Source organism: Coregonus clupeaformis, chromosome 9 (genome assembly GCF_020615455.1).
Source record: "Coregonus clupeaformis isolate EN_2021a chromosome 9, ASM2061545v1, whole genome shotgun sequence".
Taxonomy (NCBI): domain Eukaryota; kingdom Metazoa; phylum Chordata; class Actinopteri; order Salmoniformes; family Salmonidae; genus Coregonus; species Coregonus clupeaformis.
This window is the reverse complement of record NC_059200.1, coordinates 13,219,277-13,240,922: the sequence shown is the minus strand read 5'-3', so window position 1 is coordinate 13,240,922 and position 21,646 is coordinate 13,219,277. Positions and strand designations below refer to the sequence as shown.

Below are 21,646 nucleotides of genomic sequence, written 5' to 3'. Positions count from 1 at the left end.
TTACTGTTAATATTTATTGTTTATTTCACTTTTGTTTACTATCTACTTCACTTGCTTTGGCAATGTTAACACACGTTTCCCATGCCAATAAAGCCCTTAAATTGAAATTGAAATTGAATTGAGAGAGAGAGAAGAGCAGAGAGACAGGCAGAGAGAGAGAGAGAGAGAGAGAGAGAGAGAGAGAGAGAGAGAGAGAGAAAGAGAGAGAGGGAGAGAGAGAGAGAGAGAGAGAGAGAGAGGAGAGAGAGAGAGAGAGAGAGAGAGAGAGAGAGAGAGAGAGAGAGAGAGAGAGAGAGAGAGAAGAGCAGAGAGAGAGGCAGAGAGAGAGAGAGAGAGAAAGAGAGAGAGGCAGAGAGAGAGAGAGAGAGAGAGAGAGAGGCAGAGAGAGAGCAGAGAGAGAGAGAGAGAGAGAGAGAGAGAGCAGAGAGAGAGAGAGAGAGAGAGAGAGAGAGAGAGAGAGAGAGAGAGAGCAGAGAGAGGCAGAGAGAGAGAGAGAGAGAGAGAGAGAGAGAGAGAGAGAGAGAGAGAGAGAGAGAGAGGCAGAGAGAGAGGCAGAGAGAGAGAGAGAGAGAGAGAGAGACAGAGAGAGAGGCAGAGAGAGAGAGAGAGAGAGAGAGAGAGAGAGAGGCAGAGAGAGAGAGAGAGAGAGAGAGAGAGAGAGAGAGAGAGAGAGAGGCAGAGAGAGAGAGAGAGAGAGAGAGAGGCAGAGAGAGAGAGAGAGAGAGAAGAGCAGAGAGAGAGGCAGAGAGAGAGAGAGAGAGAGAGAGAGAGAGAGAGAGAGAGAGAGAGAGAGAGAGAGAGAGAGAGAGAGAGAGGTGTAACTACACATAAGGAATAATGGACATGGATTGTTTTATTGCCTAGTTGTTGAAAATGACAGTAATAGCTGTCTTGATTCTGTCAGTTTGGTTGGGTAGTTATTGTTGGTGTGAGGTGATAAAGGGTGTTTCAGAGTTGTTCACTAGAATAGGTCCCTTACGGTGAGTGTTTAAGTCTGATGGCTATACACCCAAAATCCCTGTGGACTTCTCCTGAGGGGATTATGGCTACAAGGACTCCTTCACAGAGGAGGGTTAAGATTCGTCCCCAATGGAACCTTATTCCCTATGTAGTGCACTGTCTCTCTCTCTGTGGAGTATCAGCTGAAATATGTCTCTCTCTCTGTAGAGTATCAGCTGAAATCTCTCTCTCTCTCTCTCTGTAGAGTATCAGCTGAAATATGTATCTCTCTCTGTAGAGTATCAGCTGAAATCTGTCTCTCTCTCTCTCTCTAGGGTATCAGCTGAAATCTGTCCCTCTCTCTCTAGGGTATCAGCTGAAATCTGTCCCTCTCTCTCTCTAGGGTATTAGCTGAAATCTGTCCCTCTCTCTCTCTAGGGTATCAGCTGAAATCTGTCTCTCTCTCTCTAGGGTATCAGCTGAAATCTGTCTCTCTCTCTCTCTCTAGGGTATCAGCTGAAATCTGTCTCTCTCTCTCTCTAGGGTATCAGCTGAAATCTCTCTCTCTCTCTCTAGGGTATCAGCTGAAATCTGTCTCTCTCTCTCTCTAGGGTATCAGCTGAAATCTGTCCCTCTCTCTATGGTATCAGCTGAAATCTGTCTCTCTCTCTGTAGAGTATCAGCTGAAATCAGTCTCTCTCTCTCTAGGGTATCAGCTGAAATCTGTCCCTCTCTGTGTGGAGTATCACCATAGCAACACCCACCTGTAGTATGCGTTCCAGCAGGTATATCTCACTGGTCATCCCCAAAGCCAACACCTCCTTTGGCCGCCATTCCTTCCAGTTCTCTGCTGCAAATGATTGGAACGAACTGCAAAAATCTCTGAAGCTGGACACTCTTATCTCCCTCACTAACTTTAAGCGTCAGTTGTCAGAGCAGCTCACCGATCACTGCACCTGTACACAGCCCATCTGTAATTAGCCCACCCAACTACCTCATCCCCATATTGTTATTTATTTTGCTCATTTGCACCCCAGTATCTCTATTTGCATATCATCTTCTGCACATCTATCATTCCAGTGTTAATACTAAATTGTAATTATTCTGCACTATAGCCTATTTATTGCCTTACCTCCATAACTTACAACATTTGCACACACTGTATATATATTTTCTGTTGTATTTTTGACTGTATGTTTTGTTTTACCCCATATGTAACTCTGTGTTGTTGTTTTTATCACACTGCTTTGCTTTATCTTGGCCAGGTCGCAGTTGTAAATGAGAACTTGTTCTCAACTGGCTTACCTGGTTAAATAAAGGTGAAATAAATTAATGAAAAACAACAGCAAGCAGCTGACACTGAGGAGTCCATAAACACAAACAACTTCTGTCAAAATTGGAAAAACTAAAAAGATCAAAGCAAGAAGATTTAGCGATACAAAATGGTGACATATGGACAACCCATTTTAAAACACTCTACAACACCGTTCAGATTGACACCAACGCAGAACAATGACAAATTCATGAGAAGTTGAATGGATTAGAAAAAGCTATAAAGGACAATCAAAATCCACTGGACTCCCCAATTACTGACCAGGAGCACTATAAGAAACTTCAGGCCCTCAAATTTAAAAATGCATGCAGACCTGATGGCATCCTAAATGAGATGCTCAAATTCACCAGTGCAAAATGTCAATTGGCTATATTAAAACTGTTTAATTTGATCCTGAGTATATTTTAATGAACAGTAACCTGGGGAAGGTTTTCTGTAGTATTATAAATGTAAGAGTTCTAAACTTCCTTAATAAGCTTCAATGTCTTGAGTAAAATCCAAATTGGATTTATACTAAAACATCGCACGACCGATCATATTTACACCCTGATAGATAAACATGTCCACCAAAATAATACCAAAATGTACGCTTGCTTTTGTCACGGATTCTGCCGAGACTTCGCTTCCTCCTGGCTCGGGCAGGCTTCGGCGTTCGTCGTCACCGGAGTACTAGCTGCTGCCGCTCTATGTTATATGTTTCTATGTTCACTTGATTGTTGTCTGTTGTTTTGCACCTGTTCCCCATTATGTTAGTTTGTCTGCCTATTTAACCTGTTCCCCATTATGTTAGTTTGTCTGCCTATTTAACCTGTTCCCCATTATGTTAGTTTGTCTGCCTATTTAACCTGTTCCCCATTATGTTAGTTTGTCTGCCTATTTAACCTGTTCCCCATTATGTTAGTTTGTCTGCCTATTTAACCTGTTCCCCATTATGTTAGTTTGTCTGCCTATTTAACCTGTTCCCCATTATGTTAGTTTGTCTGCCTATTTAACCTGTTCCCCATTATGTTAGTTTGTCTGCCTATTTAACCTGTTCCCCATTATGTTAGTTTGTCTGCCTATTTAACCTGTTCCCCATTATGTTAGTTTGTCTGCCTATTTAACCTGTTCCCCATTATGTTAGTTTGTCTGCCTATTTAACCTGTTCCCCATTATGTTAGTTTGTCTTCCTATTTAACCTGTTCCCGTCCACTGTTTGGTGTGCGTGTTTATTGTATGGTACGAGTGTCATTAGTGTGAGCGGGTTTTGCTCCTCCTGTGTTTGGAGGGTTTTCCTTGTATTTCTTTACTACTCAGTAAAGTGGATCTTCATCTCATTCTGTGTCCTGTGCTTGACTCTGGCCTACCGCATTCCACCGACATTCGTGACAGCTTTATCGACTTCCATAAAGCTTTTGATTTCTATTTGGCATACAGGTTCTACAAAGTTCCTGAAAGCGGTGTAGGTGCTTTCCAAGGCATGTTTCATGGTCTGTACGAACCTCTCCGGCCGGCCCGTTGATGATACGCCGCGGACCTGATGTGTTGTTCACCTGTAGGAATGTAGACATTTATTTTGCTGCGGTCCGTTGTCGGCCCGTTGTCGCTAACGAGTTGGAGTTTCGATTCCGAACCGACAAAACACTTCTCCAAGCTTCTCGATGGTCTTCTCTGCAGTAGTAGAGCGGATGGCCACTTGTTATGAGGATCCATGACCACGAGAAATATTCTGTCTTCAAATGGACCTGTGAAGTCTATGTGTACGCGTTGCCACGCCTCCTCTGGCCAATCCCACGCCTCCTCTGGCCAATCCCATGCCTCCTCTGGCCAATCCCACGCCTCCTCTGGCCAATCCAACGCCTCCTCTGGCCAATCCCACGCCTCCTCTGGCCAATCCCACGGATGAAGAGGTGCAAGTTGAGGTATGTCGCCAACCTTCTGAGGTACATGTTTTTGCTTTCTCTTCAATGCTTCCATCCAATCCAGGCTACCAGAAGTAGCTTTGTGTGCATTCCATAATAATGACCTGAGTGTAGCGGTTGCAACACTGGTTTCCTCAGCGAAGGCCGGAATGATAACTCTCCTCCCCCACAGCAGACAACTGGACTGTACTGACAGCTCAGTTCTCCTGGAAAGGCAAGGTTTCAGCACCGGAGCATCTCCTGCGGCTTTACCTTTGATGATGATGTCCATCACTTCAGATAACACCGGGTCGTTTTGTATATTTTTATGTTTATGATAACACCACAATTGTTTGAAGTAGAAGATGTCCACATGACTCTGGTTTGACCACGGGCAACATGGAAAAGTCCATCTGCGTTGCAGTGCAGTTCTGATGTTGTAGGTTTGTGCTGACAACAACAAAGCCACCCCTTCCTTCTTTCTTCTTGCTGGCAGCAGTGACGGAAACCCAGTATGTGGTCAAAAGATGCTCATCAGCGGATGATGATCTGTAAGGGTGAACTTCCTCCTGTAAGGGTGAACTTCCTCCTGTAAGGGTGAACTTCCTCCTGTAAGGGTGAACTTCCTCCTGTAAGGATGAACTTCCTCCTGTACAGATACTGGTGAAACTATGCCTAGGGCTTATCGTTCTATTTGTACGTAGTTAATTTCTGCTTTGTTCAATGTCCGATGCGAAAGCGATCGGCTGCTCTTCACCTGAAGGCATGATATGGGACTAGCATCTCAAGCTAGTTGTGCAATGACAGGTCGAAGTCAGTGCCTCAGATTTCAGTAGTGTTTTCCCTTTTTCACTAATGTTTCCTCGCATTGTTTCTGTCCATTTCCATGTTTTGTCCTGACAACACAGGGTTAACTGTGACTTTAAATATCCAGATTCCACCATCCTTCTTAAGGACTGGTATGATGGGTGTTGCCCATTCACTCAAGCAGACCATGACTGATTTAAGCATGCAAATCTTGGTGGGGCAAAAAAAGAAAGTGAGATGCCAGCAAAGCCACAACACAACACAACACTAAACGATACATTAATTGCACTATAACGGTGACAAACGGTGCCCACAAACTGTTAGGGCCTCCATAAAGCTGTCCCAACACCTTACCACTGCTACACCTGGCTATCAGAGGAGCCTTGTCTGGCAGCGAAACAGTTCATTCCGAGTTGGATGAAAGTTCAAAACGTATTTTTCAGTCGTAGCTCGTTTTTCCCGAGTTCCCAGTTGTCTTGAACTACTTCAGTCAGATTTTGCAGTTCCGAGTTAACAGTTGTTTTGACGCGGCACAAATCATGCTTCATTGACAGCATGACCAATGTTGAATGTTTATAATTTTAAACTTGGAAAAGAGACCCTTAATCTTAGACTTGAGACCACACACCCACGCTTTGCAATGCTTGCAGTTAGCCACTGATTCCTTCCAAACTACTCATTGTTGAATTTGCGATTTCCAACTTGTTGTGTAATGTTTATGTCCAATGGCCGATGAGCACCGATACGTTTGATCTATAATTTCTCTTCATTATTTCTCTTCATATAACAAGGATTAAAAAGGATTTGCCAGTAGATTGTCGACTTGATTCTTGATGACGACTGCTAGCTAAGATTTTGAAAGTATGACGTTGACACGATCAGTCCAATCAAAGCTACTGTAAATACAACGTGATTTGACGTCATTCTATCTGTGGCCAATGACCTTGAGCCTTCTTAGATGGGCACTTCTAATGTAACTCTATGGCAGCACCCAAGTGGCTTGAATTTTCGAGCTCTCCCGTACATTTTGCGGTGACGTAGTGTCGCCATGAGTGACAGAACACTGAGCCAATCACGGCGCAACGCTCCGTATTTTCCACTGGTTGTCCCACCACCACAGAAAGCACTGAGCTAGGCTGAAATACCTGCATTTTGGAGCTGCCTTATTCAAGAAAAAACAAAAGAGACCATGTTTGTATGCAGCTTTATTAACTCAATAGTATATATATTTTTTCACATTGTTTGCAAACTGATATGTGACACGTTTTAATGCCAAAATAACATACAAAACATGTGGTGCTTAGCCCTGAATGACGGGTCGCCTTTGAAGCTGACTGGCTCCAGTACTTTGTTCTTGACTAAAGCCTCCAAGTCAGCCTCAACTTTTGGTCTGATAGCACAAGGTACAGGTTGTGCATTCAGAAACGTTGGTTTGCTGTCTGGCTTAATGCTAAGCTTCACTGTAATGTATTTAATGCTTCCCAGCTCTCCATTAAATACTCCTCCATGTTTCTTTAAGATGGCGGGTAGGCCTTAGTCTCCATGTGTCATTGTATGCAATGATGGCCAGTCCAGTGTGATTTTTCTCCAGCCCCAGTAGTGATTGATAGTCTCCTTTCCTGACGTAGTGGCAGCTTTTCAGTTTGTCCTTTTTAACTGAACTGTGACATCAGTGACGCCTCTCACGGTGACAGATTCACCTGTGTAAGTCTTTAACACGATGTGCGCTGGCTGAAGTGGAAGTTGTGTCTGACACGAGATACCGCTGCCCCTGTGTCGATCAGAGTATGATACCGCTGCCCCTGTGTCGATCAGAGTATGATACCGCTGCCCCTGTGTCGATCAGAGTATGATACCGCTGCCCCTGTGTCGATCAGAGTATGATACCGCTGCCCCTGTGTCGATCAGAGTATTATACAGCTGCCCCTATGTCGATCAGAGTATTATACCGCTGCCCCTGTGTTGATCAGAGTATTATACCGCTGCCCCTGTGTTGATCAGAGTCTGTGAGGGGAGTTGGGTGGTCAGAAATCCCACTCATCGCTCACGGAGCAGTGCTCATTTCCAACCGCTCCGCTAAAAACCACTCCTCGCTCATAGGAGAAAAAAACTGCCGCTCCAACTTCAAAATCTCAATTTAACCAACACCCATCTATTTTTGTGCCTACCTGGACCTACCATTTGGTTTTGAAGTATTGAAACCAAACCCTATGATTTAAATGAAAAGTATTTTAATAAACAACATGAAAAGGTGACAGTAAGAAGCGCTCATCATTTGAAACAGGCTACATGTCGTATTAAACAGCATATAAACACTCTAAATAGGTCAGGAGACAGACAGGGAGCCTAAGAACGAAAGAAAATGAATTATTTAGGCTATATTATTATTGATATTATTTCAAGGCTAAAGCCTACACAGAAATACATTGTGAAACATTAGCGAGAGCAACACAATAGACTGGTAGGGACATAAATCGCTCAGCATTTAAACAACATTTAATTGTATTAAATCATTATAGTCTATACATTGTGCATACAGTCTGTGACTTAGAATTAAATACAAATTAAACGGAAAATGCCTCATTAGGCTCAGTGCCGTTGAATTCATTTTTAGAAACAGGAGTTTGGCTGGAGTCTGTGGCTTCAGGCTCATGCGATGGTGCCTGGAGAGCCGGTCAGCAGCGGTGAATACCCTCACCGTGCTTGCACAGCCACTGGGGATGCTAAACACCCTTCGGGACACTCTTGCCAGGCTGGGCAGGGATGCTGAGTTTTTTTAATTTTTTTTATATAGGTAGACCTAAAGGTTTTTAGGCAAAATAACCCAATCAAAATTTGAAAGCTCCTTCAAAGAGGTAATATGCCAGGCCTATTGGGCCAAAATTAATGATAGCCTATTGTATAGATAATAGAATGAAAACGAACGAAATTTTTAAGAGATCTGATTTTTTGGTCTATAAATACTTTGCTACAATGACACATTTAGCTAGCTACCCAGCTCCTTCCTTTCTGTTAGCATGTGCATGTAGTAAGTACACCATCATGCTTCCGGGGATACGTGTCTTTTCAGATTCCACAATGATTCTTTAGTTTACTACATAACCAAACTCCATCTCTTGCTCTTAGTCCTCATCCATGTAAATGTCACCTTGATTTTGCACCAGTGTGTTTTATCAGTTTCTTTATGGAAATATATAGTGAACTCCATGACAGTAGCTAAAGCAAGGGGCTATAGCAGCGCACAAGTAGACTACAAATGCATGCTGGGATGGCGTGCCCTGAGCTCATGAATTGAGCGCTACTCGGAGTGCTACTGGAGCAAAATTGGAGCGGGCGAGAAAGCTCACTCCACTTCAGCTCCTCTCTGCTCGAGTCTTCTTGGGTATGACGCTACAAGCTTGGCACACCTGTATTTGGGGAGTCTATCCCATTCTTCTCCGCAGATCCTCTCAAGCTCTGTCAGGTTGGATGGGGAGCGTCGCAGCAAAGCTATTTTCTGGTCTCTCCAGAGATGTTCGATCGGGTTCGATGGCATTCAGGCCAAAGAGTTCAATCTTGGTTTCATCAGACCAGAGAATCTTGTTTCTCATGGTCTGAGAGTCCTTTAGGTGCCTTTTGGCAACTCCAAGCGGGCTGTCATGTGCCTTTTACTGAGGAGTGGCTTCCGTCTGGCCACTCTACCATAAAGGCCTGATTGGTGGAGAGCTGCAGAGATGGTTGTCCTTCTGGAAGTTTCTCCCATCTCCACAGAGGAACTCTGAAGCTCTGTCAGAGTGACCATCGGGTTCTTGGTCACCTCCCTGACCGAGGCCCTTCTCCCCCTGATTTCTCAGTTTGGCCGGGCGTCCAGCTCTAGGAAGAGTCTTGGTGGTTCCAAACGTCTTCCATTTAAGAATGATGGAGGCCACTGTGTTCTTGGGGACCTTCAATACTGCAGAAATGTTTTGGTACCCTTCCCCAGATCTGTGCCTTCCACCTTATGGCTTGGTTTTTGCTCTGACATGCTCTGTCAACTGTGGGACCTTATATAGAGAGGTGAGTGCCTTTCCAAGTCATGTCCAATCAATTGAATTTACCACAGATGGACTCCAATCAAGTTGTAGAAACATCTCAAGGGTGATCAATGGAAACAGGATGCACCTGAACTCAATTTTGAGTCTCATAGCAAAGGGTCTGAATACTTATGTATATAAAGCGTTTATTTGTAAAAAAATAAATAATAATAATACATTTGCAAAAATGTCTAAAAACCTGTTTTTGCTTTAAATTAAGAAAAAATAAATCATCAATTTTAGAATAAGGCTCTAACGTAACAACATGTGGGAAAAGGAATACAGGTCTGAATACATTCCGAAGGCACTGTACTCTTGTGTCGCTCTCCATACGCACCAGTTTCCCCTCTAGTAAGGCAGAGACATAGTAGCCGTGCGGCCCCCCAGCAAGTCGGTGTATTCAGTGTGACGGCCTCCTCTAGTTCCATGGACCCACTACTCTACTGGACTCTACTGTATTGTGCTGTGGAAATACTGAAAGGAAATATTTCACCAAAACTACCAGTTATTGCTAAAAGGTTTTAGGTTCCACAGAACAAATCAGGAAGAGGGAGAATCAGTGACAATGTTTGCGGCTGCATTAAATAAACTATCAGAGCACTGAGTTTAACGCTGTTCTAAAGTACACCTTCAGAGACAGACTAGTGTGTGGGCTACGGAGTGAAACAATATCCCCATACGTTTTATTACCTGGCCTGTCTTGGCTGTAGTGGGTTTGTTAGCAAACCAAATGTCCCTGCCCCCATAACACACACACACACAAAAAAAAATTATGCACAATTCAGACCGTTTCTTTCTGAGCGCCACTGCTCAATACTTCCATCAAACTATTCAATGTTATCAACAATTTCAGACATTTTTTTCGCTTCTCAAAAGGCTCCTGATTGTCACTCACTTCAATATTGTCCTCAACCACTGCAAGGTTCTGTTCTGCCACGACAACATTTTCCTCAGTCATGTGATCTTCATTCACTTCACACACTGATGTTTCATCCTCAATTTCGCTAATTTAGCTGTTTTTAATTCCAATGTTCGTCTCATCAGTTGAATAAATGTAATTTCCTTTACTCACTCTATATTCCTCCCGTTTTAATTACGTTGTTTTCCGCTCCGACGTCCGTCTCGAATGTATTGTGAATGTAAGGCCTGCATTTACAAATCAAGCATGAATTCATTACAGGCCTGAGGATATTTCAGTTAGCATTGGTTTGTATTCCAACAGTGAACCTTTCGAAAGGCCTAATTGGCATATTTTGTAGTTCTCTAGTCTCTAGTTATTCATGCTGAGGGAGTTACAAGGGGAGCGAGGTTAGGGTTCTCTACCTCTCTCTCTCCCTCTCTGTGTGTGTGCTTGTGCGTGCGCGTGCGCGTGCTTGTGCCTGCGTGCGTGTCTGAGGGGGAGGGGAAGTATTTTTTATATTATTTACCATATTATTGGTTGTTCACTTTGACATTTACACCCATATGTACCATTATAACTTATGAGACATACAGGAAATTACGCCATGTGTTTAATTAAATATTGGCTTTGGAGAGAAATGCACCTGTTGAAGAGTTGATGTTCATTTGTGTTTAAATCAATATCTGCCAGATGTGATGAGGTGGTGCCATGTGTTACTGTCGCAACGTGGAGCTATGCGGATGTTCTACAGGATGTTTTTTTGTCTGAGAGATAGCTACATTCATAGGTCGACCTTACAATTGTGGATATAGCATATCATTGAATCTTCTAATAATATAGCCTGCCATTTATGCTAATTTGTTTTCTTATTTGTTTATGCAGATATTGTTTGTTTGGGCAGATATTGTTCCATTCGTGGGTAGATTGTTCATGGAGTGTGATTGTGAATGTAGCTACTTACGTCACACAGGAAGGACAGGGAAAGAAACATATCAACATTTAAGGTTGCATTGTGATCCCTAAAGCAGCGTGCTGCGCTGTCCGTGGTGCTGAACACACCGCGTTCCTTCCTCAACTCTTCGTTGTTCTAGCGTCTAGTTTCTAAGCGCTCTGTTCCGTTCATGCACCAGAAATAGGTGAGACGACATTGTGCCCAATACTACACCCGTGTTTATGCACAGGTGTAGTGTGTTTATACAGAGATTGTCACCTACCTTACTCTGCCGTTTGAATTCGTTCTGGACAACACTGATGACGGGAATCTGAAGAGCTGACGCGATGAATTCCAACTTCACCAGTTCGTCCCTGGTCTGAGGAAAAGCCATCATAGCAGAAACTCCTTGGACTATAACAGTATGACAAACACTCTGTAGAAACGACATGGGGTCTTCACACACAGAGGAAGACGAGAAGGAGAAAGCGGGTAATTCCCCGAGCCCCGCTTCCACAGCCATCACCACCTCCAGTGAGAGATTATATGGTAACAGACCGACCATGCGGTTCAACGTCTCCATGGCTAATATGATAGAGTCCCTCGGCATGAACACACGACTCTCACTCTCCACCTGTTTGTACATATTTTTACTTTTAGTCCCCCGGTCTCTGTGTTGGTTGTTCCCCGTGCCTTTAGTCCGTAGGCTGCGTAAACCGTGGTCATTAACACTTTTGCTAATCTTTTCCAACTGTCTCTCCGCTGCCTCCCTCGAGCCTCCGTCCGTGTCCCATTCATCCACGGGGACAAGGGGTTCTTTCTTGCCCCTGAAGGTGGGATCGTGACGGAAGAGCCGCGGCTGTAAGTGCAGAGCCCCAACGCGCACCGTGTGACCGATCCGTTTGAGAATCTGACAGGGCTGCGGGTGGGAGAGACATTCTGGAATCAGAAAGCAGAGCAGCAATGTGCACGGTGCGAGAAAAGGAAGCCGCACACACCGACCAAAGGCACCCCAAATCCTGAGCCCAATCATTACTCAGACAGAGCCTTCCAACCGCACCGAAAAACGGAGCTCCACTCGTTCCCCTGCCCCCCCGTGATGTCCCCGCGCAGCACCGGTTTAATCTCCACTCCCTTCTAATAAATATCCCGGACAGAGCAAAGTTGTGCGCTTTTTCACCAACAGGCGCGAGAGCGGCCACAACTACTGCACAGACACAGAAATCTTCACCAAAAACGCAGCTTTTCATCTCCAAAGCTTTTCATTATATATTTTTAAAAAATCTAATTATAAAACATATCGAGTATTCCATTTGGTTTCACATATCCATCCCAATGTAGGTCAATGGACAACAACATAAGAAAAACTATTCACATCTGCGAATGATGGACACAAGCTACTGCACATAGTTACAGTTATGGTATTATTCATATCCATGACTTATAGTTAGGTTCTCTCTCAATTTCCGTTAGTAAAATACATTTACTTCCAAAAATGTATTCCAATATCATCTATTTGATCTTCAGAAAAAAAAAACATCTGGTATTCTCTTTATCCTGTAGTCCCTCGGTCTCTCTCCGAATATCCGCGCTCTTAACCCTGAGACCATGCGCTTTACGGTAAAAAATGAAACCGGTAATTTCCGGGCAGACTGCAGCTGAAAAAAGAAAAACTCCAGTCACTCTCCCTCATCATGAGTATGCTTCAAGGAACCAACCACATAAAATTACACACCGCATTAGTGTGTGTGTGTGTTTGTGTTTAATTCTCCTAGAGCTTTTAAGGTGTTTGTAAAAACGAAATATTTCATTAATAAGGCTAATTATAGTGGAGATGATAGTAAAGCTACAGATGCCATATCTTAATTAGATCATCCTGTTGTTGCAGGAATTGTCCTGCACAGCAGGAAATGCAAACATGTGGTATATTCGAGGTTTAAAAAGGCCTCTAAAGTTTGTAATTCAGACTATAATCCACTTAATAACTCACATAATTCTGTTGCCTCAGGATTATTTCCTGCTGTGAGAAACTGGGTAAAATTAATATACGGCATCTGTGGACCCTCTTGAGTTCAGGTAATATGATATTTGTGATGGTCTGCCAAGAGGTCTAGTACAGTAAGTGAAGAACCTGCTTAGTCTGAATGGTTCTTCAGATACATGGTATACCTAATGTTCCTCTTAACGTCCTGCCCAGGGGGAGTACTTTTACATCAAGCTGCCTCATGCAGAAACAGCTCCTGCCCTATGGGCCTATTTGGCTCAGACCAGGCTACTTTTTAATGCTCATCTCAGTAAGGAGCGAGGGACAATCCAAGGAAGGAGATATCAGATGATTGATTGCTCTAATCGATCTCACATTTAGAACCATGGGGTGAAAAGCTGGCTGGCAATATGCAGAGTATAAGACGCAAGAGAGTGATCGGCCAGGCAAGGAGTTGTGGTGGTGGTGATACATAGTGCATACATAATAATATTAAAATAGCATAGAAATAAAATAATGATGTAGGAGAAGAGGACAGTAGAAGAGAGGACAATAGAAGAGAGGACAATAGAAGAGAAGAGAGGAGAAGAGAAGAGAAGAGAAGAGAGGAGAGGAGAGGAGAGGAGAGGAGAGGAGAGGAGAGGAGAGGAGAGGAGAGGAGAGGACAGGACAGGACAGGACAGGACAGGACAGGACAAGACAAGACAAGACAAGACAAGACAAGACAAGACAAGACAAGACAAGACAAGACAAGACAAGACAAGACAAGACAAGACAAGACAAGACAAGACAAGACAAGACAAGACAAGACAAGACAAGACAAGACAAGACGAGACGAGACGAGACGAGACGAGACGAGACGAGACGAGACGAGACGAGACGAGACGAGACGAGACGAGACGAGACGAGACGAGACGAGACGAGACGAGACGAGACGAGACGAGACGAGACGAGACGAGACGAGACGAGACGAGACGAGACGAGACGAGAAGAGAAGAGAAGAGAAGAGAAGAGAAGAGAAGAGAAGAGAAGAGAAGAGAAGAGAAGAGAGAGGACAGACGAAGCGATAATATAATGATGTGGGAGGAGAGGAGAGGAGAGGCAGTAGCAGCAGATTATGTGGAGCTGTAGCAACAGATTATGTGGAGCTGTAGCAGGACCATACCAAGCGGTGATGCAGCCTTTCAAGATGCTCTCAATGGTGCAGTTGTAGAACATTTTGAGAATCTGTGGGCCCATTCCAAATATTTTCTGCCTCCTGAGGAGGAGCTGCCGTGCCCTCATCAGGTCTTTAGTGATTTGGACACTGAGGAACTTGAAGCTCTTGATCCACTGCAGGCCTGTCGATGTGGGGCGGGCGTGCTGTAGTCCATGATCAGCTCCTTTGTCTTGCTGACTTTGAGGGAGAGGCTGTTGTCCTGGCACCACACTGCCAGGTCTCTGACCTATAAACTGCCATCATCGTCATCAGTGATCAGCGCTACCACCGTCGTGTCGTCAGAAAACTTGATGATGGTGTTGGAGTCATGCAAGGCCACGCAGTCGTGGGTGAACAGGGAGTACAGGAGGGGACTAAGCACACATCCCTGAGGGGCCCCTGTGTTATCAGCGTGGCGGATGTGTTGTTGCCTACCCTCACCACCTGGGGGGCGGCCCGTCAGGAAGTCCAGGATCCAGTTGCAGAGGGAGGTGTTCAGTCCCAGGGTCCTGAGCTTAGTGATGAGCTTGGAGGGGACTATGGTGTTGAATGCTGAGCTGTAGTCAATGAACAGCATTCTTACGTAGGGTGTTCCTTTTGTAAAAGGTGGGTGAGGACAGTGTGGAGTGCAGGAGAGATTATGTCATCTGTGGATCTGTTGGGGCAGTAAGCAAAATGGAGTGGATCCAGTGTGTCTGGGATGATGGTGTTGATGTCAGCCATGACCAGCCTTTCAAAGCATTTCATGGCTATAGATGCGATAGTCATTTTATTATCTGTTCTATCCATCTCCTGTTCTCTCTCTCTCTCTACATATTTTGTTTATTTTCTTTCCATCACAACAACATTCACTTTGTGTGTGTATCGACTTCTTGGATAAATGTATCTTCTTGTTCAATAGTCTGCCTCCCTGTCACTCACTCAACTGTTTCAGTATGCAACTTTGTATTGGATGTTCCAGTATACCATTTAAAGTGTTCCCCAGACATCCCTGATGTGAGATAGAATAGGTGCTGAATTGAATTACATTTAGAATGCATGCACCTTCGCAGCTGCAATTTCAGAATACACTTTGTCTCTGTCTAAAAGGGCACCCTATTTCATAGGGCTCTGGTCAAAAGTAGTGTCTCCCATGTAAGTGAGTTCCAGTTTCACTTTGACCTGAACCCAGAGATGTCTGCAGCATCATTGTACATCGCATCACAATCTAATATATAAACTATGTGTTTCAGTGAGCTAACTCAGATGCTGTAGAGGATAGGGGAGGGGCTAGGGGAGGGGCTAGGGGAGGGCATTACTTTGCCTAAATTGAGAATACCCTCTTTTTGCAGATATATTGTAACTTCCATTAATGTAATTGTCTGCATCACTTCCAATCCCCCATATGGTTTTTTTCTCTCGCATATATATATATATATATATAGTTGAAGTCGGAAGTTTACATTCACTTAGGTTGGAGTCATTAAAACTCATTTTTCAACCACTCCACAAATGTCTTGTTAACAAACTATAGTTTTGGGAAGTCGGTTAGGACATCTACTTTGTGCGTGACATAAGTAATTTCTCCAACAATTGTTTACAGACAGACTATTTCACTTATAATTCACAGTATCACAATTCCAGTGGGTCAGAAGTTTACATACACTAAGTTGACTGTGCCTTTAAACAGCTTGGAAAATTCCAGAAAATGATGTCATGACTTTAGAAGCTTCTGATAGGCTAATTGACATCATTTGAGTCAATTGGAGGTGTACCTGTGGATGTATTTCAAGGCCTACCTTCAAACTCAGTGCCTCTTTGCTTGACATCATGGGAAAATCAAAAGAAATCATTCAAGACCTCAGAAAAAAATTGTAGACCTCCACAAGTCTGGTTCATCCTTGGGAGCAATTTCCAAACGCCTGAAGGTACCACGTTCATCTGTACAAACAATAGTACGCAAGTATAAACACCATGGGACCACGCAGCCGTCATACCGCTCAGGAAGGAGACGCGTTCTGTCTCCTAGAGATGAACGTACTTTGGTGCGAAAAGTGCAAATCAATCCCAGAACAACAGCAAAGGACCTTGTGAAGATGCTGGAGGAAACAGGTAGAAAAGTATCTATATCCACAGTAAAACGAGTCCCATATCGACATAACCTGAAAGGCTGCTCAGCAAGGAAGAAGCCACTGCTCCAAAACCGCCATAAAAAACCCAGACTACGGTTTGCAACTGCACATGGGGACAAAGATCGTACTTTTTGGAGAAATGTTCTCTGGTCTGATTAAACAAAAATAGAACTGTTTGGCCATAATGACCATCGTTATGTTTGGAGGAAAAAGGGGGACGCTTATAAGCCGAAGAACACCATCCCAACCGTGAAGCACGGTGGTGGCAGCATCATGCTGTGGGGGTGCTTTGCTGCAGGAGGGATTGGTGCACTTCACAAAATAGACGGCATCATGAGGAAGGAAAATTATGTGGATATATTGAAGCAACATCTCAAGACATTAGTCAGGAATTTAAAGCTTGGTCGCAAATGGGTCTTCCAAATGGACAATGACCCCAAGCATGCTTCCAAAGTTGTGGCAAAATGGCTTAAGGACAACAAAGTCAAGGTATTGGAGTGGCCATCACAAAGCCCTGACCTCAATCCTATAGAAAATGTGTGGTCAGAACTGAAAAAGCGTGTGCGAGCAAGGAGGCCTACAAACCTGACTCAAATCAAATCAAATTTTATTGGTCACATACACGTGTTTAGCAGATGTTATAGCGGGTGTAGCGAAATGCTTGTGCTTCTAGCTCCGACAGTGCAGTAATATCTAACAATTTCACAACATATACCCAATACACACAAAAAAAAGTAAGGAATGGGATTTAAGAACATATACATATATGTACATGCAATGACAGAGCGGCATGGACTAAGATACAGAATAATATTATAGAATAGAATGAGGTATATACATATGAGATGAGTAGTGCAAGATATGTAAACATTATTAAAAGTGACTAGTGTTCCATTTCTTAAAGTGGCCAGTGATTTCAATAGGCAGCAGCAGCCTCTAATGTGCTAGTGATGGCTATTTAACAGTCTGATGGCCTTGAGATAGAAGCTGTTTTTCATTCTCTCGGTCCCAGCTTTGATGCACCTGTACTGACCTCGCCTTCTGGATGATAGCGGGGTGAACAGGCAGTGGCTCGGGTGGTTGATGTCCTTGATTATCTTTTTGGCCTTCCTGTGACATCGGGTGCTAAATGTGTCTTGGAGGCCAGGTAGTTTGCCCCCGGTAATGCGTTCGGCAGACCGCACCACCCTCTGGAGAGCCCTTTGGATGTGGGCGGTGCAGTTGCCGTACCAGGCGGTGAAGATAAACAACATTCCATAATCCTAATACACTACATTTCCCCCCTTCGAGACTAACTAAAAGTCTCGAAAACAAACAGAATAGGATTATGACCAGTAACAATTTATCTTATTGAATATCTTTAACATTAAACCAAAAACATTCTCCTCTAGAGTGTAAATACCTTTCTATGAAATATGAATAACTGTTTATGAAGTGTGAATACATTACTATGAAATATGAACAAATCTTTATGGAGTGTGAGAGCGAAAAAACCTGTCCGGCAGCCATCTTTCCAGATATCCATCCATCAATCAAGACAGTAAAATTCTCTCACGGTCCCTCTGCCCCAGGCAACCACCTAGATACTCCAGATAAACTCATAAACCATGTAAATGCATTTGAAACTATGATGCAATTAAATACACATGTAAGCCCCTGCAAACAAAATACTATCCAAAAAATGTCCACTCTAAGGCTGGTCAACCCATTGGACCCTACAGTGGACCTCTCCCTGCCTAGACTCCCTGTCCCTAACCATCAACGAAATAAACAAAAATATCTAAGATCCCCACATGTATCCAATAACATCAAATATCATTCTACAAAAATTAATACCTAAGAATATGACACAAATTATGTATTACACATGCAAATATGTCTATATTTCATTGCAGACACTGGAATGTAGTCCACTACACTTCATCTCCCCGTAGTCTCGGCTTCCAATGGATTGTTGATGATGGAATGGGAACCTTTCCACACCCTCCTTGTTTCATCTCCTCCAGTCATTGTCCTTTCACATTGTCCTTGTTTGAGTATTTCAATCTCCACATATTCCCCCAAATGCTTCTGGAAGAAAAGAAAAGACCAAACAGTATCTTTTGCAAAACAACACTTTCAAATTGAACATCAATATCAACTAAGAATATAAAAATGATATATAAATGATATCAATTAAGAATATAAAAATGATATATAAATGATGTATGAATCACATTATCCTATTCCCCCCTTTGATTCATAAAATCATACTAAAAATCACACTAATATTGAAAAAAAAAAAAAAAAAAATTTTTTTTTTTAAATGATCAAATAATCAAAAAGGATATTTATCCATTAGTACTCCATCCAGACCCCCTTGTCCATCTTCATCCAGATCAGGAACAGTCAACAACGGCATCTGAGTGTTGTCTGCAGGCATCACAACACCAAATCATCTTAAAATCATAGCTTTCGCAAAGGTCAGTAACAAAGTACAAAAGCAAAACATCACACACAACGCTATCAGAGCTGCAACTAAAATCTGAACCATCACTGCTCCTATTGGGCCTAACTGATCTTGCAACCAAGACTTCGCTGACCATCCAGCTCCTTCAGATCTACCAAATGTATCCCTTATATTCTTCAACGCATCTATAACACTCGTGATATTATCGGAACTATCTGGGATCAAAGTATAACAATCATCCCCCGTCAGATTCATAGCCAAACATAAGCCACCTTGTTTTGCCAAAATATAGTCAAGAGCCATGTCATGTTTCAACAGCGTCAGTCTGTGACTTCTTTGAGTATTTGACAGAAGGTTAAACCCTCTTATTGTTTCATTCGCAAACCCCTGCAAAGTATATGTAATATTATCAATATGATCTGCCAAAAATGTTACACCATACCATGGAAAAAGACCGAGTCCCCACTTCTTTCCCAGACTTATTCTCCAATGGTAGGCTTCAAGACTATGAAACGTAGCCATGTCTCTTTTCACCCTATTTTCAACTCTAGTTTCAGATTGATCTGTGGTCGGTGCTACCCCTCTTTTAATAGTAAAAGCCTCATATGGAAGCTTCAACGTCGACATGTAACAACATCCTGTCCATCCATAGGGTAAGAATATATATGCTTTATCACCACAAACCCACCAAATATCTCTAAAATTCCCAATAGTTACATTGCCAGGCAAAAGTTGATCTTTCACCATCAAAGTCCTGCTCTTCTTACTACCTGGTACATAAAAAGTTACATTATATTTGTCATCTCTAATCTTATGTTCATGCTTATCCAAAGTCATCATATAATCATCACAATCTGATATTCCCATGAACATACCCTTTACATCATATGTTTTATTAGAACAAAAACAACTTTTAGCCCTCACTGCTTTCACCTCAAATGCTTCAGGGTTCGCTGTTACCTGACTTTCCTTACCATCTAACAAATTCACATAGGGTAATTCATTTAACCAAGAACACCTAAACCTAGGCTTAAACAAATGTTTTGACAACGACATTACTTTATCTGTCAATGCTCGTTGCTGATACAACAGCCATGACAACGCATAGGACTGACACACACTTGATAGCGGTTGAGCGACCGTCTCTAAAATGGAACCCCACGTCTCTGGTGCTGGAATTCTCAACAGACATGGACCCTCAAGATTCCTCACTGATCTTACAGAATGAGTTAACTGCTGGAACCAAAGATTTCTCCCTGCCCATTCATCTTTAATCTTCAAAATAGACGAATCAAATCCATATGCTTTCCATTTAGCTTCTCTTTTCCCTAACGAGCGGTATTGATCAGATGTATCTTCTGATGTTATGTTGAACCCAAAGACCTCATCCTGTACCTCCATGATATTATCTTGTACTATTTCAGATGAACTTATATTGTTCTCTACCACTATTTGCTGAGTCATTCCTGCTACATCCTTTAATTTCAGAAAAGTTGTTGTCGGTGTCATACTTCCTATATTTGTTATTGCCGTGGTACCATTAATTCCTTCCAAAGTTACCATTAAAGTAGTTGATTTAGTTGATGAATTGACACTCTTAATTACTTCTAGTGGGAAAGTTACCGATATACTCTGTGCATTATTCATTGTTGGAGTGACTACTGTGATAAACTTATCCTGAACTCCTTTGGTGACCGTGGAGGCTACAACAGACCTCAACTCTTCCATTATAATCGTTACTTTACGAATTACATAGCCTTTTAACCAATAATTCTTAACCGGAACAAATGTTAATGCTTGCACTAGATAAGTACACATATATTCTCCCTGATCTTTCTCTGTAACATTACGCAAAATAAGTGAACAATCACTCATAACCCTCTTCCCCTCCATATTGTTGTACAAAATATACTTCCTTTGACTAGCGGGCACCACTTCTACATCTGGTCCTGATAACAATACTTCTTCTCCATAATTATCTCTCCATGTGGGAGGAACGTCCCCATCCTAACCCTAATAACAGTATTTTCCTCTAAAATTGGTGCTGGAGCTATTGGTTCCCTTATAATCAAATGCGATATATTTATGGCTTTAATAACTATCAATGTTGAAAGAGTTAAATTGCTTCTCACTGTTGTTTTAATAGACTGACGTGTTAATGTCCTTATTGTTACTTCATCTAGTTTCCCCAAAGCTTTGAACTCTTTGCTTGTACTTCCATCTATCACCACTAGTGTCAAATGACGTAAATGTAACTTACATTCACTCTCTCTTCCTACTCTAAACCCTAACTTTCAAACTTTTGATTATAAAAATACACCTACAATTACCTTGATCTTCCTGCTGGGAACTGTAAATATAGATACTCAATCACCCTCAATCTTCTCTTATCATTCAGCAACACATACTTTCTCAATGCATCTGCTCCTAACAGATCTAAACTCCTACCATATCTTCCCACTAAACTCTAAAATGTCCTTCACCACTGTTCTCTCTCTTACTACTAACTTTGAAACTTAGCTTACTGTCTTAGAATTCCTTCAACCCTAGTTCTCCTAACTTTTTAATCTAATCTTTTCTCCTAACCTTTAAAAACCTTTTCCACTGATTTATTCACAAAATCCCTTTACCACCAATTTTTTGGATATGTGATTGGGAAGTCCCCACATGCTTCTGACTTCTTTACACACAGACTTGGCAAACGACTAAACACCTTTTAGCCTAGCCTGAAATCTCTTGGTGTAAGAATGTAACCCAGAATAACAGTCACCTCTTTTAACTTTATTTTTCAGACAGATTGTCTAATAGGCAGTCTAATAGATTATCATTCTTCCTATGATATTATCTTTTTAAGCAAATATGATTCCCAAAAACCCTATTCTTTTAAAAATCTTCTACCAGACAGCCGTCTAGTGTACATCTTATTGTACAGTTCAATTTACACAATGCATCTCTTTCCAACAATGCAATAGGTATATGTTCTAATATTAGTATGTCTATTTTAATTTCTCTTTGATTTTTATAGCAGAGCTCAATTGGTTCCTTAAGAGTAATTAGCTGT

At 42.4% G+C, this 21,646-nt stretch overlaps 1 protein-coding gene across 1 annotated transcript in view; it reads right to left on the bottom strand.

The window, feature by feature from the left end:
• LOC121574502 (glutamate receptor ionotropic, NMDA 3A) overlaps positions 1 to 21,646 on the bottom strand; it is a 100,938-nt gene that overhangs the window by 65,634 nt on the left and 13,658 nt on the right. Inside the window, exon 2 of the mRNA XM_045222752.1 lies at positions 11,127 to 11,782. Coding sequence (XP_045078687.1) covers positions 11,127 to 11,782 — 656 coding nt within the window. The remainder of the gene's footprint in view (positions 1 to 11,126; positions 11,783 to 21,646) is intronic.